Source organism: Carcharhinus amblyrhynchos, chromosome 11 (genome assembly GCF_965287045.1).
Source record: "Carcharhinus amblyrhynchos chromosome 11, sCarAmb.v2.hapA, whole genome shotgun sequence".
NCBI lineage: Eukaryota > Metazoa > Chordata > Chondrichthyes > Carcharhiniformes > Carcharhinidae > Carcharhinus > Carcharhinus amblyrhynchos.
In genome coordinates, this window is record NC_137334.1 from 61,996,201 (window position 1) to 62,022,869 (window position 26,669).

The following is a 26,669-nucleotide window of genomic DNA, read 5'->3' on the forward strand; positions in this document are numbered from 1 at the left end:
TGGGTGTACTAATGATGATTTTCCAAAACTCCTTAGGTTAATGGTCAGCTTGTACTCAGTTACCATCCATACAGACAAAGCAGGTCTTGGGACTACAATCAGGACAGAAACTTCCCCACTCTACAGTCAATAAAACTAATTATAGCTTCCAGAGCTGATATCAATAATTTAAAGAAAAGAAAATGTGTGCCAAACTGTCACATGCTTTGAGATCAATGCAGCATAAAACTGAGGGAAATATGAGATGATAGACTTTGGAAGGAGTAGTTTGACAAGGAAGTAAACCATGAAAGGTCTGACACTGGGAAGTTCTGAAGAACAAAGGGACCCTGGCGCGTTTGTCCATAGATATCTGAAGGCAGGTAATTAGGTTAGTGAAAAAGGCATATAGCATACTTGCCTTTATCAATTGGAGTATAGATTACAAAAGCAGAGAGATCATGATGGAGTTGTGTAGAACTTTGGTGAAGCCACAGCTGGCGTACTGTGTGCAGTTCTGGTTGCCACATTGTAGGAAGGATGTGAACACACTGGAGGGAGTGCAGCGAAGAGTTACCAGGATGTTGCCTGGGATGGAACACTTAAGTTATGAAGAGAGGTTGGAGTGTCTTGGGTTGTTTTCAGTGGAACAGAGAAGACTGAGGGTGACCTAATTGAGATGTTCAAGATTATAAGGGGCATGGACAAGGTGGATAGGAAGCCGCTGTTCCCCTTAGTTGAAGGGTCAGTTACGAGGAGCCTCAAGTTAAAAGTGAGGGGCGGAAGGTTTAGGGGGGATTTGAGGAAATTTTTTTTACTCTCAGAGGGTGGTGAGAGTCTGGAATGCATTACATGGGGAGGTAGTGGAGGCAGGATGCCTCACATCCTATAAAAAGAACCTGGATGAGTGCTTAGCACATTCAGAGCTATGGGCCAAGTGCTGGCAAGTGGGATCAGATGGACAGGTCAGGGCATTTCATGTGTCAGTGCAGACTCAATGGGCCAAAGGGCCCCTTCTGTACTATAGTAATCTGTGATTCTGTGAAAACTGAAAAAGTGTAATTATTTTGAATGTGCAGATATCAGCTTGGCCACCTGGACTCAAAATCAAGAGATTTTTAAGTGCTCTCTGCATAGTTGCTTTTCCATTTGAGGATATCTTTTATATAGCTCGTGGACTCCCTATATTCATTCATTGTGGGAATGACTCTGTTCCAGGAGCATGTAGATTTTTTCTATAATTTGTGTATTTGCCAATTTTGATTTAATTAAATTAATCTAGATCAACATTCCATTAAAATATAAGGCTTGCTGGGAGAGTCATAAGGTTGTGGCGTTCCAATGACACAAGACCAATTAATCCAGTTAAAAGCTAAAATTGGGTGTAAGCTTGTGGACCTTCTCCAACTGCACCTCCTAGATGCATTGGTTGCAATCTTCCAAAATTCCCTAGAATCTGGAAACCCACAAACGTAATGCTCCAATTCAGGAAATGCGGGAGACAGAAAGGAGGAAACTATGTGGGCCAGTTAGCTGGACATTTGTCTTTGGGAAAATGTTGGAATTTAGGATAAAAGCAAATTACTGCGGAAGCTGGAATCTGACCCTTTGTCAAAGGGTCATCTGGACTCGAAACATCAGCTCTTTTCTCACCTTACAGATGCTGCCAGACCTGCTGAGATTTTCCAGCATTTTCTCTTTTGGTTGGAATTTAGGACATGAACACAGGACATTTAAAAAATTATAATAAAAACTAGCAGAGTCAACATGGTTTTTATGAAAGGGAAATAGTGTTTGACAAATTTAACAGAGTTCCTTAAAGATGTAATGAGCAGTGTGTTATGAAAGGGGAACCAACTGGCATTTTTGGATTTTCAAAAGGCATTTGATAAAATGCCAGAAGTTTACTATACAAGATAATAGCTCATAGTGTTGAAGGCAATATATTGGCATAGATATAGGATTGGCTAACAGGAAATGGTAAGTTGGAATAAATGGGTCGTTTTCATGTTGGCAAATAAACTATTGGGGTTTTGCAGTGATCAGTGCTGAGGCCAAAACTATTTATATCAATAGCAACGTCTTGGATAAAGGAGCTGACTATTGTAGTCACATTTGCAGATGATACAAAGATAATTGGAAATGTGCATTGTGAGGAAAACATTAAGACTTGGCAAAGGGATATAGATAGGTTAAGTGAGTGAGCAAAAATTTGGATGACGTATAATGTGAGAAAACATGAAATTGTCCACTTTGGCAGAAAGAGTAAAATAAGGTTATTAGCTAAATGGAGAATGCAAAATGCTGCAGCACAAAGGGATCTGGGTGCAACTGGGTACTTGAATCACAAAAGGTGCAGATGCAGTAGGTAAAGCAAATGAAAGGTTGGGCTTTATTACAAGAGAGTTGTAGTATAAAAGAAGATAAATCTTGTTCCAACTGTATGGGATGTTGGTATGACAATACCTAAGAGTACACTTTTGGTTTCATTTATACCTTATTAGGAAAGGTTGAGTAGGATGGCCTTGTACAGTACTTACTACATTTTAGAAGAATGAGGAGTGAACATATCGATACCTATAAAGATTCTGGGGGGGTTTGATAGGGTCGATGCTAGAGTATGGGGAAATATAGAATTGGGGGGATATCAGAATAATGAGTTTCCCGTTTAAGATGAGGTGAAACTTTTCCCCTCAGAAGCTGTTAATCTTTGGCATTCTCTACTCAAAAGAGGAATGGAGACTGGGTCGTCGATTTTATTACAAGGCTGAGTTAAATTTTAGGTCTACAGTGGGGTCAATGGTTATGTCGTACAAACAAATTGACTGATAATCAGATCATTCATGGTCTTATTTAATGCTGGAGTAGGCTCAAGCAGCTAAATGGCCTACTCCTATTTCTATTTTTTATGTACCCATTCAATTAATAAATGCACTGTCCAATGTATTACTGATCTATACCAACCTAGGAATTTCCAGCATCAATTCACAGTCCAAAGATGCACCGGTTAGGCCTTTTAGTGTCCCGAGATTGTAGATTAGAGGGATGAGCGGGTAAATATGTAGGGATATGGGGATAGGGCCTGGGTGGGATCGTGGTCGATGCACACTTGATAGCCATATGGCCTCTTTCTGCACGGCAGTGTTTCTATGATACTATGATAATCTCTGCCTGGTTAATTCATGATGTGGAGATGCTGGCGTTGGACTGGGGTATCACAGTAAGAAATCTCACAGCACTAGGTTAAAGTCCCACAGGTTTATCTGGTAGCACAAGTTTTCAAAGCGTCACTCCTTCTTCAGGTAGGACGCACCTGAAGAAGGAGTGACAATCCGAAAGCTTGTGCTCCCAAATAAACCTGTTGGACTTTAACCTGGTGTTGTGAGACTTCTTAGTGTAGTTAATGCATGCCAGCTGGGTTGGTCGTGGGGATTCTAAAATTGACTCCAGGATTGTGGGGGAGGGGTGAAGGGAAAAATGACAAGAGATGTGCCATACCTGGTTACTTCTTTTCATCACAACCCTGTCAAGCCTACTGGAAAATGTGGATATTGGGCAAGGACAAATTGGTGCAGATACAATATCTTCCCTCTGTAATGAATAGAATGCTAACAATGGCCACTTAAGTGAGGCACTGAAGGAGTATAGACATTTAACCAAGTACGCTTCAGCATGAGTCATTGCTTTTTGGAGAAAACAAAAACTACAGGAATGCCACTCTAGTCATTGTTTTTTAAAAGCAATTGTTTTGTTCAAGCTTTTTAATCCCAAAGCTATTCGGAAACTCCAAATTTCTGGCTAATAAAAACTTTACAAATGTTCTTGCAAGTTAGTACCAGCTGTAACGGAGACCTTTATGTTTCCACAGGAAACTTCAGCTTGAGGAACATGCAGTTTGTGCACTTGCGCTGTTCTCCACCTTTCACTCCCAAGTCTGTCTCTGTGATTTGTGGGAGCTTAGGGGCAAAGGGCAGAAGTCAGGAGTGGGAGTAGACAGATTGCACATTCCTTAAATTAGTGTCTCATACAGCAATCTTACTAACTTCAGAACAAACAGCATTTGGAAGGAAATAAAATTTGAATGGACTAACTTCAATGTCTTGCTACATGTCACAAAATAATTACAGGCTAACTAGAGCGCTGCTGTTTGCAGTTTTAAATAATACTTATAGCAAGTGTGGTGTAGTCGATGTTGATGGATTTGGAGGCTTTACATGACTGGTAGGAGGATGTTGCAGGCCAACAAGAGTTCCAAAGCACAGCAGTTCATTAACAGCCAAGAACTGTATTGCACCTATAGGAACAGAGACCAGATACTCTGAAAATAAGCTGAAATACCACTGAGGGTGAAACTGTTCTATGTTTATGTACAATACTGAAGGATGTTCACAAATCTTGATGTTTGACTGTACAATGTTTCTAACTGATCGCTTTAAAAAAATGTACATATATGCCTCCCGTTCCTCTTGCGAAGAACATGATAGATAAAAGATTTCTGCCCAGGCCTCTGAGACACTGATTTGTTGCTGGAAAATATATAAGGATCCACTATACCTCAGGTTTTTTTTTTCTGTGGGAATACTTAATGCTTTCCTGTGGGGAATTTCCTTTCCAACTGACAATCTAGCAGGCCAGAGGAATCATAAATGAGAGCTGTGCCTAATGCCTCGTGGTATACCTTAATTACCTACTAGGCTGTATGTAGATGTATCTGCCAGCATGGTCTTCACTGTACTTTTTTTCAATGACATAAAGTAACTTTGCAAAATGTTTGAAGATATTTTTTAGACGTCTGAGGCAATTTCTTTTGCATTTTGTTCCCTATTCAAAAGGAAGACATTTTCAAAAAAACTGCTTAATTAAATTCTAAATCACCAGTTGGTACCAAAAGAACAAATAAGGTAGAATTGTATCACATGGGCAATTGGTAGAGTTCTACAATTATGTTTGCTAATAATACCATAGTTTAATGAAAGCATATATTCTGCTTTATAAATGTAATTATGGATGGCTAAGGAACAATCAAGTTTGTAATTTAGTTAAATGGTCTGAGCACTAAAATAGTCTCAGATGACCATAGGCTGCTCTCCCCCTCAAATGGGGGTGGGGGTGTGTGTGTATGTGTGTGGAAGAAGACTGGTACTGATTTAACCTGGGGATCACCACACCTCAGAGAGGGGGCAAGGTTGAGAAAGCAGAGCCTTCATGAATAACCTGAGCCGGTACAGGTATTGAACCCACACTGTTGGTATTGCTCTGCGTCATGAACCAACAGTCCAGCCAACTGAGCAAACTGACTGATCACTCCTACAGCATGGAAGGGCAGGTCAAATAATTCATCAAGATTAAACTGCAGGATTTGTTCAATCTGTTCTGGCTCCTTTCATAATTTATGTGTTGTAAAAAAAAACAAAATTGTAATGATTAAAAGCGGTATTCAAATGATTTGAGGCTGAGAGCCATTAGTGTATCATTACTACTGTTACCTGATTCACTGTAAAGCATAAAGGTTATTTAGACCACAGTATTGTATGTATTGTGTTTTATCTGTAGATGTTCTACTAACCGTTAACACAATTAAAGGATTCAAAATTAAATTATAAACCATGAGATTCAGGCTTGTATGCCTCGCTGTTATCTGAATCCTGAGATTTATGCTACTCCATCTGTTTCATATTATACAATGATGTAATGGAAAGTCAAAGCTAACCATTTCTTTGAACTGTATGAACTATTCTTTCACATCACATGAGTTTTACTGGCTTTACAATGAAACATATGCAACTGAAATGGAAAGTTTTTCAGTGTATTAATGGGTTCTTCTCACATGTGTCTGTACACTATAAACTTTTTTGTCTTCTAATTCCTGTTAGTATTTTAATGCAATAAATACATTTTTGCATCTTGCTGCATTATATTTGATTTACAGACTAGTTCTTATTAGAGCGTTAATAAAAACCAATTAACATAGCCAAACCATTAAAATCATATGCATTAGAGAGTGTCAGCTTCTAGAATTTGTATCAATTTTTTAGCCACAGCAGGAGTGCTCAGGTGCAGATGCTGATGTGGAGAAAATTAGTTTGGATCTAGTTTACTTGATTCTTCATTTTTCCCAAAATGTATTATATGTATTCAGTCATATAAGGAACATGGCAGCTGATCAGGAGAGTTTCCAAGTAAATACTGGGCAATTACGTTTTACAGGAACAAAAAATATCCATCTTTGTTTGTCATTCATAACTAAGAAAAGGGCATACATGATTTATTGCCAAAGGAGAATAAATACAAACCTGTGAACATTAGGGAGGCATTTCAGAACCTCCAAAGCCCAAACATCATCTCATTTTATTTTTGTTACAGAGTGTGTGATTTTGGTTTTATGTACAAATTAACTTGTTGGTCTTCTGGTAGAACACGATTTGGTCATAATATTCGTGCAGAGAAGGGTTAAAAATAATTATGTAGATTCCAGAAGCTGACATCCCCAAAGTCATATATCCAGCCAGCTTTTTGATGGAAGTATATTCTGCACTGGAAATTGCTTGCTTGTATATGATTGACTATAACAGATTATATGAACTATTTCTGCATTTGCTGTGTTCTTCGTCTTTTGGATTGCAGAACAGCTGCAGTCAATGTTCAGTACAGAGCTTGCAACTTTAACTTAAACAACTGTCCATGGTGGAAACAGCAAAATAATGTCATTTTGTTTTTTGAATCTATGTTACTTTACACTTGAAAGTCTTGTCTAATCTATCCAGTTTGGCTACCAACACAAAATTTGCTGAAAACGTTTGCAAATGTTAGTTCCAAAGCTACTTCAAAGCAAAAATACCACACCCACTGAGCCATTTAAGTTTTTAAATTTATACGCTTTGAATAATTTCACAGAACACAAAATCACATTTGTTTAAATGATTGGTTTTAAATTTCTACAGCTGAATAGATCAATGAAAAGAAGCAACATGACTGAATTAGGAGCGAGAGACAGGACACCACTCCCTCCTCCGCAAATAAGTGCAACATAAAGACGTCAGCAAAATAAAAGAGCTCTGAGCCAAAGGAGGAGTAATTTAAAGAGAACCAAAGGTTTGGTCAAATAAGTAGATTTTTAAAGAGGATCATAAAGGGGGGCACAGAAGTGGAATTTAATACATGGATTGAAGGAATGACTGGGAATAGTAAACTGATGGGAGGGGATGCATAAAAGGCCAGACACACAGGAATAGGGAATTTGGGGAGCAAAGGTTGGAGGAGATCAGAGATGAAAAAATGCAGTCGTATGAAGGTATTTTAAATTGGGGACCATGAGCCAGTCTAAGTCACTGAGGACAACAGTAACAATGACTTGAGACTTGTGGTGGAATTCTCCCAACTGGGACTAATGCCTCCCTGGCGGGAGCAAGAACCTGGAGTGTTTCCCATTGTGGAGGTAGATGGGTAAACACACCATATCTTCTAGCCCTGACCGCATTAATTTTACAACTGGGTGTTCTGTGCCGTATTCCATGGTGGGACAGGCATGATGGCACGAAGACGGCCATCATATTCAAGAGCCACATTGCAAAGATGCCCAGCATTACTGATCCACTATTGAAGAAAGAAGCTGGACCTCCAGAAAATAAAGATGGAACCCTGGGCACATTCCAAGGCCGGAAGATGGACCTCTTGAGAAAGATGGATCTCTGCAAATATTTTGAGACTGAGGGCATTTCACCTTGTTCAATGTAATTCTTTGTGCTGCTGTCATTCTCCTCCATGTCCAGTTTCTGAGGTTGTCCACCCTTCTAGTCCTTCTCCAATCTTACTTGTTTTTCCTGGTATTTCCCCTTCCATATTGCCAACTCTAGGCTCTCACCACACCTTTTCCAGTGGCCATACTTTCTCAATGTCCATTTCTTCACTTCAGCTAAAAGCCCATTAAAAGCTGGGGCTCTGATTTTCTTGCTGGCACATTCATTGGGTCTTCCCTTTATTACGATCCCAGCTGACATTACTACTGGACAATCAAGTCCCAGCATGAAAACACAGTTGAATAGACTAATTTTTATTTCTGTGTTTAGAGACTTGGATGAACACAGTCACAGGGCTGCCGATTAACTTTTAATAAAAGGATAAAGAGTTTATCAAACATAGAAAGATTGACTGAAACACAATACTCCTTCACCCTACCCACATCTTCACAGATATACACAGACTTTTAAGGCTAACACATTATAAAATATGTCATACTATAATGCCCTTGGTAAGTACACAGTCCATGTAAACCAACAGGCCAAATGTGGTCAGATACACCACACTCTGAAATCAAGTGGCATATGCTATCCAATTCAATTTCTTTGGATTTCTGAATTTCACTGAAACTCTGTCCTCCTGAAATCCAGTCTCAAGAAAACATGTCTTGGAATCCTCTCTCTCAGATGCCTACACCAAGGACTCACTTCCAGGATTTTAATATCACTATTTTATATCTTTATAATGCCTCTAAACCACCAGCTTCACCAGGCAGCATAGTGGTACAGCAGTTAGCACTGCTACCTCACAGTGCCAGAGTCCCAGGTTCAACTCCCGGCTTGGGTCAGTGTCTGGGCAGAAACTGCACATTCTCCCTGTGTCTGTGTGGGTTTCCTCCGGGTGCTCCGGTTTCTCCCACAGTCTGAAAGACATGCTGGGTAGGCGCATTGGCCATGCTAAATTCTTCCTCAGTGTATCTGAACAGGCACTGGAGTGCGGCAACTAGGGGATTTTCACAGTAACTTCATTGCAATGTTAATGTAAGCCTACTTGTGACACTAGTAAATAAACTTTAAACTATTCAAACTTCCTGTACTTTGGATTGCACGTGCATTCAAACTTCCACATAAACTCTCAGTATCCAGCAGTGCCAACGGAACACTACTGATTTGCAGGCTCTACTAAGGTGTCACCAAGCGTAGGATTACTTCATATGCCTGACTTCTCACTCACCACCTTCGCCAAGTTTATGTCTTTCAGCTCTTTCTTTAACTGGGAGCCACTCTGCTGGCCCTTGCCCCCAGCCAGCCGGGTCTCCAATAGCTTCCAATCTCCCCGGCAAAGTCATGGTGCCTGGTCTCTGCTGGTGGAGACCAGTAGAGATTCTTGCCGGCGTGAGGGCAAAGCATCCAGGAGCACAGGGAATGCCATCCTAGATGTACTAATAGGATTGAAATAGGATCTTGCTGGCAAAACAGGGTTGGGCACATTGCGTGCAATGCCAAATGGGCGCAAACCCAATTTTTAGCCTCGCACGCAATCTTACCAGCTCACCATGCCTAAGATCGCACCCCATGTGTTCATATAACACTTTTAATGATAACATACCTGGGGAGCATATTGAGGATAACATATTGAGCGGCATGGTGGCACAACAATTAGCACTGCTGCCTCACAGTGCCAGGGACCCCCAGGTTCAATTCCTGTCTTGGGCCATTGTCTGTCTGCAGTTTGCACATGTCTGCGTGGGTTTCCTCCCACAGTCCAAAGATGTGCGGATTATGTTGATTGCCCTTTAGTGCCAGTGGGACCAGCTAGAGTAAATGCATGGGTTTCTGGGGATAGGGCCTGGGTGGGATTATGATCTGTGCAGACTCGATTGGCTGAATGGCCACCTTCTGCACTGTAGGATTCTACATGTGGAACATTGCCAATGCCTTGTTAAATTCCATGTTGAAATGGACAAAGATAAATGAGCAAGAACATATTAAGGGTCTAGCATCATTTTGAAAGTCAAAAAAACCACCAGATGAACTATATCCCAGGCTGATAAGAGAAGAAATTTCCTCCCATTGACCCTCTTGTTACTTGTTCAAATAACTAAATGAAATTACTCAGACAAAATCTTTAACAAATCTGTGCTGCCCTTGATTAGTCTGAGTGTTGTTCGACAATATATAATCTCAGAATTTCTTTTCCAGTAATTTGCCTGGCACCAGTTAGGCTGACTAGTCTGTAATTATCAAGTTTATTCTCTTTATGAAGAGCAGTACAACATAACTAGTTCTCCAGCACCAAGCCTGTAATCAGAGATTTGGAAATTGGATCAGAAGCGCTGCTATTTTTTCCCTTGCTTCTCTTAGCAGCTGGGGATATAGTTGACCTGGAATGATGCCGAATCCTTTAAAATGCCCTCTCTCATTTATCTTTGTCGCCTTTTCCATACCTACCCAAAATCTAATTGAATTATGGTCACAAACATCAAAATATTTTCCCACCAATACCCAACCGCCTGCCTAGCTTCATTCCCTAAAACTTAAATCCAGAATTGCTCCATCTCTTGTTGAGCTTGCTATGTATTGACCTGCTTCTGAATGCATTTTCAGGATTTTGTGCCCTCAATACCATTTATCTTATCCCAGTTAATAACTGTGTGATTGAAATCCTCTACCATTACTAATTGCTTATGTTCTTTGATCTCCCTCCGACTGTTTCGGGAGCTGATGGTACACTTCCTGCAGTGTTATCGCTCCTCTTCTGTTCTGCAATTCAACCCATATGACATTATCTGATAATCCTTCTAGCAAATCATCTTGCCTTAGCTGTAGTTGCTTCTTCAACCAATACTGCTAAGGGATGGTCCTTTTATATTTCCCACTCTATCTCAGCTGAAAACCTTATAATCAGGAATGTCAAGCTGCCGTTCTTAGTCATCTTCATGCCATGATTCTGTAATAGCTATATCATACTTACAAGAGTTTGTGCCTTTGCCTCAACTGTTTTATTCACTAGACACTTTATATTTAGGTAGCTATATTCCATTAATTAAATAGTCTGGAACAATAAAAACTAGTATCGGTAAATGGTAACCATGGAACTACTGGATTGTTGTAAGCCTACCAGATATCCAGAAAGAAATTTGCCATCCTACCTTAGTTTGGCCCATGTGTGATGGCAATATGGTTGACTTTTATCTGGCCTCTGAAATGGCCTAGCAAGATGCTCAGCTGAATGATTTATCTATGAAGTGAGACAAATAATATAACTGGATGTGCTAGCTAACATCAACCTGGACAATAGGTCTGATAAACGCATACCCAACCCAGCAAAATTCTCCTAACCTCTGGGAAAAGCTGTCCACGGACTAATCGAGGAACATATTACAGAATCATCCCTTGCAGCCAACAAGTCAGGTTCCCACATTACTATCTCCAGGTGCGTCCTGTCCCATCTACAGAGTATTCAGCAGAAATGAGAGGACAGCAAGGAATAAGTAAATGCTGACCTTGTCAGTGACACCCTCAACCCATGAATGAATGAAAAAAATGCTGTATTTTAAAATTAAGCATTTTTCAAGCCAGAAGCCTGCAATTGAAAGTGTTAATTGTCTATTCATAGAAAATAGGTGCAGGAGTAGGCCATTCAGCCCTTTGAGCCTGCACCACTACTCCATAGAGCCATAGATACCCTACAGTGCAGAAAGAGGCCCATCGAGTCTGAACCGACCACAATCCCACCCAGGCCCAAACCCCATAGCCCTACATATTTACCCACTAATCCCTCTAACCTATGCACCTCAAGACACAATTTTAGCACGGACAATCAACTCAACCCACACATCTTTGGATTGTGGGAGGAAACCCATGCAGACATGAAGAGACAGTGACCCAAACTGGAAATCGAACCCAGGTCTCTGGAGCTGTGAAGCAGCAGTGCTCACCACTGTGCTACCATGCCACCAAAGTGATCGTGGCTGATCATGCACTTTCAGTATTGCGCTTCCGCTTTCTCTCCATACCCATTAATGCCTTTAGTCGCAAGGGCCACATCCAGTACCCTCTTGAACAAAAAGAAAAATCATAGAATCCCTACAGTGCAGAAAGAGACCATTCGACCCATCAACCCTGCACTGACAACAATCCCAGCGAGACCCTATCCCCATAGACTGATCGATTTACCCCACTAATCCCTCTGACACTAAGGGGCAATTTAGCATGGCCGATCAACCCAGACGGCACATTTCTGGACTGTGGGAAGAAACTGGAGCACCCGGAGGAAATCCACAGTCATGGGGAGAACACACACCACAGGCTGGGACCTTGGCGCCACAAGACAGCAGTGTCAACCATTATGTCACCATGGATCAATGTTCCATTTCTCACACATAACCTAAAATGGCTTATCAATAAATTATGGACTATTATCCACAACACTCTCTCTAGGCAAACCAAGTAGGCTGAAAATAACATATGAATACAATGTTATGGTCATTCACACTGGTGGGATTTTCTCATCCCGCTGCAGTGAATGGAGTCTTGGTTGCAGTGGGAGTGTGGTGTGAACGTAAGGTAAGATTGCACCCTTAGCATGTGCACGATAGTTGTACGATGTTGAGTAATGTAGCAGTACATCATGGCATGCCAGTAGACCTACAATCATTGTAGCTTTAGTCTCCATGACATAGAAGCAACTGTGAAGCCTGGAGGTTTGATTGTACTTGCACCCAGGATTATGAATCCTGCATATGAAATTAGGGAATCATTGTGTGCTGAATGCTGTGGGCAGTGCAGGTTTTGCCATGACCTTCCATGTCTGTGAATACACTAATGAACTGGCCCCAACAGCTTTCTACGGTAGAGAATTCCACAGGATCACAACTCTGAGTGAAGAAGTTCATCCTCATCTCAATTCTGAAGGTTTTACCCCTTATTCTTAGACTGTGACCCTTAGTTCTGGACTTCCAACATCAGGAACATTCTTCCCGCATCTAGACTGTCCAGTCCCATCAGGATTTTATATGTTTCTATGAGATTTCCTCTCATTCTTCTAAATTCCAATGAGTACAAGCCCAGTCTCTCTTCGTAAGTCAGTCCTGCTGCTCCAGGAATCATAGAATCATACAATCATACAGTGCAGTAGGAAGCCATTCAGCTCATCAAGTCTGCACTGACCACAATCCCACACAGACCTTATCCCCATAACGCCATTTACCCCTTCCACTAAGCAGCAATTTAGCATGCCCAATCAATCTAACTTGCACATCTTTGGACTGTGGGGGGAAACTGGAGCACCCAGAGGGAACCCATGCAGACACGGGGAGAATGTGCAAACTCCACACAGTGACCCAAGCTAAGAATCGAACCCGGGTCCCTGGCGCTGTGAGGCAGCAGTGCTAACCACTGTGCCACCAGAATTAATCTGGTGAGCCTTTGCTGGACTCCCTCAGTAAGAAGAATGTTCTTCCTCAGACTAGGAGATAAAACTGCACTAAATACTCAAGGCATAGCCACACCAAGGTTCTGTATAACTGTAGCAAGACATCCCTACACCAAGATTCAAAGCCTCTTATTATGAAGGCCAGCGTGCCATTAGTTTTCCTCACTGCCTGCTGTACCTGCATGCCAACCTTCAGTGACTATTCCAGCATGACACCCAGGTCATGCTACACTGTCCTTTTTCCTAAACTGTCACCATTCAAATAATAATCTTCCTTCCTGTTTTTGCCACCAATTTATTCACATTATATTGCATTTGCCAAGGATTTGCCTAATTAGTCAGCCTGTCCAAGTCATCCTGCAGCCTCTTAGCATCCTTCTCACACTGCCACTCAGCTTAGTGTCATCTGCAAATTTGGAGATATTGCATTCAATTCTTTCGTTCAAATCATTAATATATATTTGAACAGCTGGGGTCCCAGCACTGAACCCTGCAAAAACCCACTAGTCACTGCCTGCCATGCTGAAAAGGACCCATTTATTCCCACTCTCTGCTTCCTATCTGCCAACCAGTTCTTTATCCACATCAATACATTACCCTCAATAGTATGAGCTTTAATTTTGCTCACTAATCTCTTGTGTGGGACCTTATCAAAAACCTTTTGAAAGTCCAGATACACAACACCCACTGGTTCACCCTTGTCCACTCTACTGGTCACATCCTCAAAAAATTCCAGAAGATTAGTCAAGCACGATTTCTCTTTAGTGAATCTTGCTACTTTCCAAATGCTCAGTTATAACATTGTTAACAACTGACTCCAAAATTTTCCCCAGCATCAATGTCAAGCTAACCAGTCTACAATTCCCCATTTTCTCTCTCCCTCCTTTTTTAAAAAGCGAGGATACATTAGCTATCCTCCAATCCACTGGAATTCTTCCAGAGTCTATAGAATTCAGAGGAAGGCTGAGATGATGACGTGCAATCTTAAGCACTTCAGCACAAATCAAGTATTTGAGGACAAATTCAGTGAAGAGCTGCATGCAATACTTGCGATACCTGATGTCATCCCATTCAATTTACCAAGAGGTTTGTTCAAACACAAAATATAAGATTTTGATTGTTCTTACTGTTCATTTCATGGATTTTATGCAAAAATAAACCAATTATTTGACTTTGTGCCTAACCTCAATGTAATGTTTTTTAACACACCTTCTGCACAGAGAATTCACATTGATATTTAGACAGTCAGTATATGAAACAAGGGTTCCCTTAAGATTCTCATATTGTCCTATTGTTTAATTAGAGCAGCAAAGATTGATCCCATAAAGGATGTGATGACTGCTTCAGGATTGACTAACGATTCTTAACTGAAAAGAATAACCAGCATAAAATCCCAAACATTTGTGACACTACCGGAGTTTTTCCGTACTTGTAACTTAAAGAAAAGGTTTCCTTCCAAAGCATAGCTGAAATCAATTATATTCAACACATTTATAATGGCTTGAGACTTATCTAAATTACTTGGTAGTATTCATTAACAATTGTAAAGTTCAGTTTTACAGTACATATTCTGTATTTCCATTGACAATTGTGAAGTGCAAATAGGAAAACATTAAAAGAAATTATCATAAAATTGACCTTTTTGCAGTATATTTAATTCAATCTTTTCACACTTGCTACTACTACAGGAGTGTCATTTTGAGTTTCCTTCAGTGCATTGTACATGATTGCAAAATATACAGGACTGCAGCATCACCAAAATGTTGTGTGACGATCAATACACTTCCATTTTGATTTTAAATACAATGAGTAATGATGTTTACTGCTTCAGTGTCTCGCTATTAAGATAATTCAGTTGGAAAATTTCACAGTCAAATATTCATTTTTCTCTTAAATTTCCCAGTTACAAAACATAAGAAGGTTATTTTTGAATTCAGATCCATCCTGTTAAATTTCAATTAAACTTAAAAAAAAACAAACAGAATCTCACACAAATGAATGACAATTTAAATTTATCTAACATGTGGAATCTTACATAACTTCTAGGGTTACTTTGTAAGCTATGTCTTCCACACAAATTAGAAAAAGCCATCTTTCAACTGTCAATGCATGGACTGCAAATTTTATTCTATGAAGCATGAATAGTACTTTCACTGTCACAAAGTCAATTTTAACCAAGGGGAAAAGTTAATGTGACATAACAATTAATGGTCAGCAGTAATCTGTGGCATTTCAGATTTATTGCAACATCTCAAGAGCCACATACGCACAGAATATCAACAAATCTCACCAGTGGTGATGGGTTCCAAGTCTTTTTTCACCAGTGTGAAAGACTATAGTTTACTTTGTGCCAAAAGCAATCATAACATTAGGACCTTTACATTCATGAAGCAAATCATCATGGTTCCACCATCATTAGAATAATATTTTCTATATTGTTCCCTTGAAAGTAATTCTTTTAAGATCACATCCTTTCTTTAAAGTTCAAAGGTTTGCTTACTAAATGGTTTCTGCAAGAAACTTGAAATGATTCAATTCATAAAATTCATTGCACTTTCAATTCATGATGAAATGTTAATTGTGTCATAATTAAGCTGCAACAGATAGTCATGTACACTAATTGGAAGACTATACTTAAAAAAAACGATATAGCGTAAGGCACAACGCTTCGGAAACAAGGTGTTTTGAATGACATTACTCAATGTAACAAGTACTGTTTTCACTTTGCTCACCCTTTCTCAGGATTATTTCTTAATTGCCTGCAATTTTTAAAGAAATGTACTTAAAAGGAACTTCATATGACAAATTTCTCCCGAATAGACTTTTTTTTTTAAAAAACAGCTTAAATAATAGATTGAGCCAAAAGATCACTCTGGCATCTTTTAGTTGCAACAGTTTCACAGGCTGAATCAACAGACCTGTGTCTCAGCCATTCTTGTCAACTGCACAAACAAGCCAAAAAAAAAGCACTACACTGTGCCAGTTAGAAATAAATCTTTGTTCTGAGGCAGCATCAATCACTGAAGCAATACCTCTTTCAAGTACTGGTGTCAAAATAATACAAGATCCTTGCCAAAAAGTAATTTAAGTCAAAAGGCTTTAGATAAGATACAAAATGTAGTCGAAGATAAAAACTGCTTTCTCTTGTTCTCCTGTAACTTTAAAGTGCCCTTCACTTTACCATGCCAATGGGTACTTAGAGCACTTATACAATATCATACAGACACACAATGTTGGATAAAAGCAGCTGAGAGATTAACTGCATTTTACATTTTAATAGGAAGTCATTATGGCTAAACAACATTGGTCACAGCTATGTACTGAATGCTTATTACTTAAAGCCATGTTGCTCTAGTCCAGTTGCACAGAATCTAAGGTGCTGGTGCAGTTGTCTCTATGCTGTCTCTTGTAGATCTCCATAGTGGCTTGTAGTAGATCCACCCATCACCCTGCAAAAGATGGGTCAAGAAAATTTTTGAGGTCGCACACAGATTTAAGTTTTTAAGTTAAGATGAAGAGAGAATCTTAAAAAATGAGAGACTAAAATGTTGGAACCAAGGTTGGTGGAACGGCAAATTGCGCGGAGGGTGTGGAGAGTCTACAGAAGGATCTAGATAGGCTGGGCGAGTGGGCCAGGAACTGGCAAATGGAATTTAATGTTGACAAGTGCGAGGTGGTCCACTTTGGTAGGAATAATGGTAGGAAGGATTATTACTTACGTGGCGAAAAACTGCAGCAGGCGACGGTGCAGAGGGACCTCGGGGTCCTTGTGCATGAGTCGCAAAAACCCAGCTTGCAGGTGCAGCAGGTGGTCAGGAAGGCGAATGGGATGCTGGCCTTCATAGCGAGGGGGATTGAATATAAAAGTAGGGAGGTCTTGCTGCGGCTGTATAGGGCATTGGTGAGGCCGCAGCTGGAGTACTGTCTGCAGTTTTGGGCGCCGTACTTATGCAAGGATATTTTGGCCTTGGAGGGAGTGCAGAGGAGGTTTACTAGGCTGATGCCGGAGTTGAGGGGGTTGAGCTATGAGGAGAGGCTGAACAAACTAGGCTTGTACTCGTTAGAGTTTAGAAGAATGAGGGGAGATCTCATTGAGACATATAAGATGATGAATGGGATGGATAGGATAGAGGTGGAGAGACTCTTTCCGCTCAGAAAGGACAGTAGGACTAGGGGGCACAGCCTCAAGATAAAGGGGGGGCGGTTTAGAACGGAGTTGAGGAAGAACTTCTTCACTCAAAGGGTGGTGAATCTCTGGAATTCTCTGCCCGTTGAAGTGGTGGAGGCTGCCTCGCTAAATATTTTTAAGACGCGGGTTGATGGGTTTTTGATAAGAGAGGGGATTAAGGGTTATGGGGAGAGGGCGGGAATGTGGAACTGAGCCACGACAGATCAGCCATGATCTTATTGAATGGCGGGGCAGGCTCGAAGGGCTAGATGGCCTACTCCTGCTCCTATTTCTTATGTAACTCAAGATTTTTCAGGGATCCTTGTACACAAATCACAAAGTTAACACTTGCGGGTATAGGATGCCAAGAGGATGGCAAATCATACGCCTTTACTGCCGGGGTTTGAGTATAAGAGTAAGGAAGTCTTGCTGCTATTATATAGTATATTGACATGTAGGACTGAATATAGTTTTGGTCACATAACCTAAGGAAGGATATACTTGCCTTAGAAGTGGTGCAACAAAGATTCACTGGATTGACGCCTGGGATGACAGTGCTGTACTATGTTGAGATATTTGAGCAGAATAGGCCTGTATTCTCTTAAAGGTTAAAAGAACGTAAGGTGAGCTCAGTGAAATGTAAAATTCTTACAGGCAGGGCACTTTGCCTTTGTTGAGGAGTCTAGAAATGGGGACATTGTAGGGGAATTTTCCCTTCCCGCCACCATGGGAATCATAGCAGGCGGTGGGGCGGACCGTACACAGATCAATTGACCTCGGGCGTGATTTTCTGGTTTTGGGTCTGCAGTACTGAAAAATCTCTCCCATATTCTCAGAATAAGGGGTCAGCTATTTAGATCTGAGATGAGATATTTCTGACTTTGAGGGTTGCGAGTCCTTGGAATTCTCTACCTCAGAGGTCAACTAATATGTTCAAGAATGAGACTGATACATTTTTGGGTACTAACGGAGTTTATTTATACTGAAGCTTATTTATTTATTAGTCCCAAATAGGCTTACATTAACACTGCAATGAAGTTACTGTGAAAATCCCCTAAATCAAGGCATATGAGAAAGAATGGGATAGAGAACATAAGAACATAAGAAATAGGAGCAGGAGTAGGAGTAGGCCATCTAGCCCTTCGAGCCTGCCCCGCCATTCAATAAGATCATGGCTGATCTGTCGTGGCTCAGTTCCACTTTCCCGCCCTCTCCCCATAACCCTTAATCCCCTCTCTTATCAAGAACCCATCAACCCGCTTCTTAAAAATATTTAGCGAGGCAGCCTCCACCACTTCAACGGGCAGAGAATTCCAGAGATTCACCACCCTTTGAATGAAGAAGTTCCTCCTCAACTCCGTTCTAAACCGCCTCCCCTTTATCTTGAGGCTGTGCCCCCTAGTCCTACTGTCCTTTCTGAGCAGGAAGAGTCTCTCCACCTCTATCCTATCCATCCCATTCATCATCTTATACGTCTCAATGAGATCTCCCCTCATTCTTCTAAACTCTAACGAGTACAAGCCTAGTTTATTCAGCCTCTCCTCATAGCTCAACCCCCTCAACTCCGGTATCAGCCTAGTAAACCTCCTCTGCACTCCCTCCAGGGCCAAAATATCCTTGCGCAGGTGCGGCGCCCAAAACTGCACACAGTACTCCAGCTGCGGCCTCACCAATGCCCTATACAGCTGCAGCAAGACCTCCCTACTTTTATATTCAATCCCCCTCGCTATGAAGGCCAGCATCCCATTCGCCTTCCTGACCACCTGCTGCACCTGCAAGCTGGGTTTTTGCGACTCATGCACAAGGACCCCGAGGTCCCTCTGCACCGTCGCCTGCTGCAGTTTTTCGCCACGTAAGTAATAGTCCTTCCTACCATTCTTCCTACCAAAGTGGACCACCTCACACTTGCCAACATTAAATTCCATTTGCCATTTCCTGGCCCATTCGCCCAGCCTATCTAGATCCTTCTGCAGACTCTCCACACCCTCCGCACAATTTGCCTTTCCCCCAATCTTGGTGTCATCAGCAAATTTGATGATGTAGAAGTTCAGCCATGATCATACTGAACAGCATAGTCAGCTCAAAAGGCTGAATGGTCCACTTCTGTTCCTATTTCTTATGGTCTCAAAAAGCTATTGGACATAGAATGAATGTAAGATGCCTTTTAAGGTAGACTAATAGTTATGAAAAACAACAGGAACATGCAAATGGCAAATTGTTTTAACTGCAGTGGAGCTAAATTCAGTGAGTTGAAAAGGGTTCTTGTCCATGTGGAGTGTGATCAAAAACTGGGAGACAAAGCAGTAACGGAAAAATGGGAGACCTTCAGAGAAGAGATGATTCCCATTCCCAAGGTGGGGCACTGATGACGAGGAAGGAAAAGCCATAGCCGCCCAAATGACTAAAGGATAAAGTGAGACACAGGGAAAAGTGAGACAGAGAAAAGGAAAAAAAAAAATCACAAATGCAAGGTACATAATACACTAGAGAACAAAACTGAATATATAAGTACAGAAGAGATTAAAAAGGGAAACAAGTGGGGAAAGGTCAATGAGAATAGATCAGTGACTAACATAAAAAGGGAACCCAAATATCTTTTGTAAACTCAAATAGTAAAATGGTAGTTAAAAAGGGTGAGGCTGAGTAGGAACCAAAATAAAATCTTCTCGTGGAGTCAGAGGCCATGACTGAAGCGTAAAATGTGCAGCTTACATTTGTTTTAACCAGAAAAGAGGATACTATAAATATGGCAGTAACGGAGGGGGCAGTTAAAATACTGAATTGTATAAATAGATAAAAAACGTACTTAAGAGTCCTTAAGACAAAAAAAAATCTTATTATGCAAATAAAATGGAGCTTCGATCATTGAGGGAGGAAGCAAGGGTGGAAATTGCAAAGGCTCTGGTCACAATTTTTATTTGTCCTTGTAAATTGGATTAGTGCAAGAGTATTGGTGAATTGAAAAAGTTACATCCTGTTCAAACAGAGGAGCAGATGATAAATCTGGCAGGGACAGGTCAACCAGCTTAAATTCAGGTGAACTTTTATATACTGCTTTTTGGGACAAAATAATTGAAATTAAATCATTTCCACCAAAAAAACAAACATGGTTTAATAAATAAAAGTCTGTACAGTTTTGTTAAAGGCAAATTGTGTTTCATTAACTTGATTAAGTGTCAGGAATCTGCCTAGCAACAGCAGTAACAAGAATTTAAAAGGCAAATAAACAAACGTTTTCCCAGAGGGAAAAGGAACTTGGTCCCTGATGCTAACCACTGTGCCACCCTCAAATTAATTGATGTGGAGTTGCCAGCATTGGACTGGAATAGGCACAGTAAGTAGTCTCACATCACTAGGTTAAAGTCTGACAGGTTTATTTGATAGCACAAGCTTTCGGAGCATCAGGTGAGTGAAGACTTTGGTTCATGAACAGCGCATATATAGACAAACTCAATTACAAGATAATGGTTGGAAGGAGAGTCTTAACAGGTAATCAAGTCTTTACAGGTGCAGACAATGTGAGTGGAGAGGGGGTTAAGCACAAGTTAAAGAAGTGTGAATTGTCTCCAGGCAGGACAGTTAGGATAATGTACCCTCAAATTACTTAGCAACAGTCATAAGCTAATTGAATAACTACTTGGAAGGCAAAAGAAAAATTCAGGTCTACCAGGAAAGAGCAGATGAGTTGGATTAATTGGATAGCTCTACCAAAGAGCCAGCACAGACACTCTATGTGTCTATGAAGATCTGAAACAAAAAAAAAGGCACGATTGATAGGGAATGCACAACATTAGAATTAGTTTTGAACTGATTTAGCAAAGGATTAGCACAGACGTGATGCCTACTTCGGTGCTTTAGTTTTCCAAACCACCTTGGTGAAGTACTGATAAAAAAAATGAAAAATAAAGCACATAACAGATATTCACCAGCAGGCTAGAGTAAGCAACTGCAACACAAGTTAAAATAAATCCTGTGAAAATATTATCAGAGAAGCCTGGAGGCAATTTAGATTTATCAGGCACTTCAGTAGAAGTTGCAGATTTCTGGAAATAATCCCAGATGTGGAACTCCAAAAAAAAAATGGAGACGGAAGATTTATCAAAACAGCAGAGAGAGCTCTCTTTTGACCTTGAAAACGGTAGTGATCAAAACAGCATACCAATAATTCAAGATTCCTCAGTTCTACAAGGATGCTATTTATATACACTTTTTCCATGAATTATAAAGATCTATATTTAAATGTTTACCTCTTGATGGAAATATTTTGTTTGCCATGGTGTCTCTGTCTCTGCACGGTGTCGTGCTTCTGATCTCTGACGTTCCTCCAGTAAGCTCTTATGTTCAGTTGCCTTCTCGATGTTGCTTATCCTCAGAGCTTCAGTCACACGTTGCCACAAGCGTCTGTTAAATATACAAATTACACATTTGGATGCATTATACAAAAGTTTTTAAAAAATCTCTCTCAGAATGTGGGAATGTATTGGTTGTCCCTAATTAGACCTGAGAAGGTAGTTGAATGTCATGTTGTTATATCATTGCAGTCCCTGTTGCAAAGATGGTCCCCTATTGTCAGGTAGGGAGCTCTAAATCAGTAACAATGAAGGAATGGTGATATGTAGCCAAGTCAGGATGGTAAATGACTAAATGTAGACGTTTAAGTCAGTGGTTAAAGAAATGGACTGCTTTGTCTTGATTAGTATCTAACTTCTTGAAAATTATTGGAGCTGCACCAATACAGGGAAATAAAAGATATCACATCACAATTCTAATTTGTGCCTCCTATGTGATAGGCAGGTTTTAAGGAACCAGGAGGTGAGCCATTCCTGCAGAATACCCAGCCTCTGACCTGCTACAGTAGCCATGAAATTAATACAACTGACATAGCTGAGCTTCTGATGAATGGTGATTCCCCAGGATACTGACTGTGGACTCGACTATTTTGTCATTGACTCCCAAGGGGAAGTGGTTATGCTCTCTCTTGCTAGAAATGGTAATTACACTTGAGTAGCATGATTGTTAGGAGTGCTTGCCATGCAGTGGGCAGCATCCCTACTGCCAGCCTTTAATCCAAAAGCTCTGAGTCGAAGCCCTACTCCAGAACTTGATGGCAAGGAAGGCACGTTCATAATGCAGCCAAACAGTTTGAGCATCAGCTCATAAGTCCTTCCAACATTCACCAATGACAGTTGGTAAGAGTAGGAGAGACTCCCATCTGCAGAAGGCAACAGCAAATCACTGTAGTACCTTGCTAAGCATAACCATGGACCAATGCAAAAGTCATGGTCGGCAACACCCTTTCAGGTCATAGTATCTGAAGAGAGAGAGCGCGCAAGAACGTTACTTGTCTCTTATCAACAAAAACCTAAACGTGTTGCTGCAGGTGGACATGGACTGCTTCATTATCACAGCAATTACAATTGAAAATAAACACTGAGCAACAAAGAGCCCCACTTAACAGAATTGGCAGAATTGTTGAAGCCAACAGGTCTCCAATAACCACAAGTATATTTTTGTGTTGGAAATGACTTCAGCCACTGGAGTCACACATTGCCCTTGTCTGCAAACCAGTCTTTCTTAATCCATGTCTGAAATTCAGGTGACATCCACTTTTGGAAGGACATAATAAGATTTGGATCAAACTATTCTGGTGGAATTAAAATTGAGCATCATTGAGCAGTTTACTAACGACTCCTTCCCTTACTTTGTTGATGGTTGGAAATAGGCAGATGGGGCAACAACGATTGCTGGGCTGGATTTTTCCTGTTTTCTACAGACAAGAATATGTGGAAACAGCAAACTACAATTGAGGTTGCAGGAGGGTGGTGAGGGGCACTGCAGGATGGGTGAAAATATTTCTTAAAAGTACTAGCATTTTTGCACCTTTTTAAAAAAAACAAGTCAAGTTGGCATTGTCCAAGTGGTAACACTCTCACTTTTAAGGTAAAAGATCAGAAATTCCATCATTCCTTCCCTTACAATTCGGAGGGACTTCCCTATTCTTTTGAACACAGTATGTCAGTGCATTTAGTGATTCCATCTCCTTGTCGTGGCTGCTGGATATACAGCTGTTTTACCCTACGTTTGTACTTAGTGTTACAGGCAAGGACTCCTTTTCTATCATGGCACAAAGAATTCTCAATTACAACCTACAGCATGGGGTTTGCTCTTACAACCAACAAAAAGCTGCACTCAAACGCAAAATGTAAACAGATTTGTGTAAAACATGCAAATCCACTTACACATCTACCCAGGAGAGATCAATGCTATCTTTTAATCACAGCATTGATACCATGATTAAAAAAAAACAAAACACGATGTGCATTTATATCAATCCGTTAATGCGATCAAATATCCCAAAGTACCTCACTGGAGCGTATTAAAGCAACATTAGACACAAGTCGTGTAAGGAAATCTTAGGTCTGAAGAAATTTGACCAAAGGGGAAGGTTCTAGGTAACATCTTAAAGAGGACAGAGGGGTGGATGGGTGGAAGGATGTAGGGAGGGAATTCCAAAGTTTAGAGCAGCTCAAGGCACAGCCACCAATGGTACAGCAATTAAAATTGGGAATGCTCGAGTAGTGCAGATATTTGGGGTGGTAGGGAGGTAGTGCTGGCTCACTCAGTTGGCTAAATGGCTAGTGTGTAGATCAGATCAATACCAACAGCATCAGATTCTGACTCTCTCATGGCACTTAGCTAATGTTCAGCAAATAATTAACAAGGACCTCCAGGCACAGAATTCAAAAAGAAGACCCGAGGGTTTTGGAACTGGAGATAAGAGAGTTAGGGAGGGACTTGGCAATGAAGGAATTTGAAAACAAGAATGGGAATTTTAAAATCAAAATGTCGCTTGATGGGAGCCAATGTGTGTCAGTGAGGAAAGGACTTGGTGTGAATTAATACATGAGCAGTGAAGTTTTGGATTAAATAGTGTTTATTGTGCAGAATGTATGAGGTTGGTTAAGAGTGCATTGGAAGTTCAGAAATAACAAAGGACAGGTGAAGGTTTCAGCTGCAGATGAGCTGAGACAGGGCAAAAGTCAGCCATGTTACGGAAGAGGAACTAGGCAGCCTTGGTGATGGCACTAAGGTTACAAACCATTAGACCAGAAGAAATAGGATCAAGAGTAGGCCCTTCAGCTCTTTGAGCCTACCCTGCCATTTATTAGGATCATGGCTAATCGAGCATTCTTTACGCCCAATTTCCTGCCCTTTCCCCATAACCCTACATTCTCTTACAGATCAAAACTCTATCTGTCTCAGCCTTAAACATACATGGTGGGGATTCTCCAAAAAAAATTCTAAATGTCAAATTTGTGGGAAAACTAGAGCAATTTACACTTTTTGTTTTACAGTGGGCACTCAGACTAGAATCTCCCACACATTGTGCACTGCAGAGGCCACCAGTGCAAATATCATTTGACTTCAGGGGATAGGGCCTATTCATATTGGAAAGGCTGAAGTCAGCGGGTCTCTGCACATGCGCAGTGGTCCTGAACTGTCAGCTTCTGGTTTGCTGGTCAGCTAGATCGCTGGTCAGCCTGGGACCCACACAGTGCTGCATCCCCAACCCCCTTGCATGGTCTGGTCGCAGCCCCTCAACCATTCGCAAGCCAGCCCTGAACCACTCCTCTCCCCAACCAATTGCTGGTCTTCCTCCAGCCCCGAATAGATCTCCATGCAGAGTGACAGCAGGTCCCACCCACCCTCACCAATCGCAGCCCCCTCCCCGCCCCCCCAGACCCTGCCCCCTTGGCACTGCCCCACTGCTAGGGTGCCCAGGGGGCACTACCCACCCGCCATCCGACCCCATGTGGGGTCCTGATTGATCCTCCTTCACCGCAGGGTGCTCGGGCCGCTAGTTCCCCAGAAGTGGGGAGCTATAGTAATCCCTGCTAGAGTGAAACACACTGGCGGAGTGGAAACTGCTGAAGGGTTCAGAGAATTCAGTCCTGGGCACGCCAAATGTAAAATACTACTTAATTGCTAGCCTCGATCCCAGCTGATTTCCGGTTTCACGCCACCAGAAATCGGGGCTGGGAGACGCAATCCGCAGCACGAACGCTTGTGGGAATCCCACAAATCGGCCGACGCACAATTATCCCAGCCCGCTGTGCTAAAATAAAAAAATCAGTGCAGCAGGATGGGAGAATCGCCCCCAAGGACTCTGCCTCCACAGCTCTCTGTGACAAGGAGTTCCGAAAACTCAACCCTTTGAGAAGAAATTCCTCCTCATCTCCATGTTACACTGGCACCCTTTGATTCTAAGATTATGCCCTTTGGTCCTTGGCTCTCCCAAGAGGGGAAACATCCTCTCGGCGTTTACCCTGCCGAGCCTTTTAAGAATCATATACAATTCAATGAGATCACCTCTCATTCTTCTAAATTCCGATGAGTCCCAATCTGTTTAACCTTTCTTTATAAGACAATCCCTCCTTACTGGGGATCATTCTGGTGAACCGTCTCTGAACTACCTCTAAATGAAATAATACATTTCCTTAAATAAGGGGACGAAAACTGCTCACAGTACTCCAGATGTGGTCTCAACAGTACTTCCTATCGTTGCAGTAAGATTTCCCTACTCTTATATACTCCAACTCCCTTGAAATAAAGGCCAACATTCCATTAGCCTTCCTGATTATCTGCTGCATCTGTATGCTAGTCTGGTATGTTGCCAAGGTGTGGAGATGCCGGTGTTGGGCTGGGGTAAACACAGTAAGGAGTCTCACAACACCAAGTTAAAGTCCAACCAGTTTATTTGATAGTAAACCCACAAGCTTTCGGGGCTTGCCCCTTCATCAGGTGAGTGGAGAATTCTGGTCTCACGCAAAGCATATGAAGGCACACAAGTTTACAGAATACTGATCAGAATGCGAGTCTTTACAGCTAACCTGCTATTCAAGTCTTCAAGACTTGAATAGCAGGTTAGCTGTAAAGACTCACATGTTAATCAGTATTCTGTAAACTGTGCGTGCCTTTATATGCTCTGTTTGAGACCAGAACTCTCCACTCACCTGACAAAGGGGCAAACCCTGAAAGCTTGTGGGTTTACGATCAAATTAACTGGTTGGACTTTAACCTGGTGTTTAACGAAGTTGCCAAGGAGCAGGTTGGAGTCAATAGCTAGGGAACAGAATTTGTACTGAAAACCAAAGACAATGGCTTTAGTTTTCCCAATATTTAATTGCAGGAAATTTACGCTTATTTAGCACTGGAGAAGCAATGTGATAGTTTAGAGATAGTAGTGGGGTGGACTTGAATGTGGTCAAAGTACATGTGAAAAGTGGTTGAATGTTTATTTAATAACGCCACTCAGGGGTAGCATGTGGATGAGGAATAGAAGGGGACC

The 26,669-nt window shown here is 41.3% G+C and overlaps 1 protein-coding gene across 3 annotated transcripts in view; it reads right to left on the reverse strand.

Moving 5' to 3' along the window:
• Window positions 1-14,785: 14,785 nt before the first annotated feature.
• osbpl11 (oxysterol binding protein-like 11) overlaps window positions 14,786-26,669 on the reverse strand; it is a 100,092-nt gene continuing 88,208 nt past the window's right edge. For all 3 annotated transcript variants that reach the window (XM_080199245.1, XM_080199243.1, XM_080199244.1), the window contains 2 exons: window positions 21,568-21,721; window positions 14,786-16,601 (listed from right to left, as the gene is read on the reverse strand). In XM_080199245.1, coding sequence (XP_080055371.1) covers window positions 16,524-16,601; window positions 21,568-21,721 — 232 coding nt within the window. In that variant the 3' untranslated portion in view covers window positions 14,786-16,523. The remainder of the gene's footprint in view (window positions 16,602-21,567; window positions 21,722-26,669) is intronic.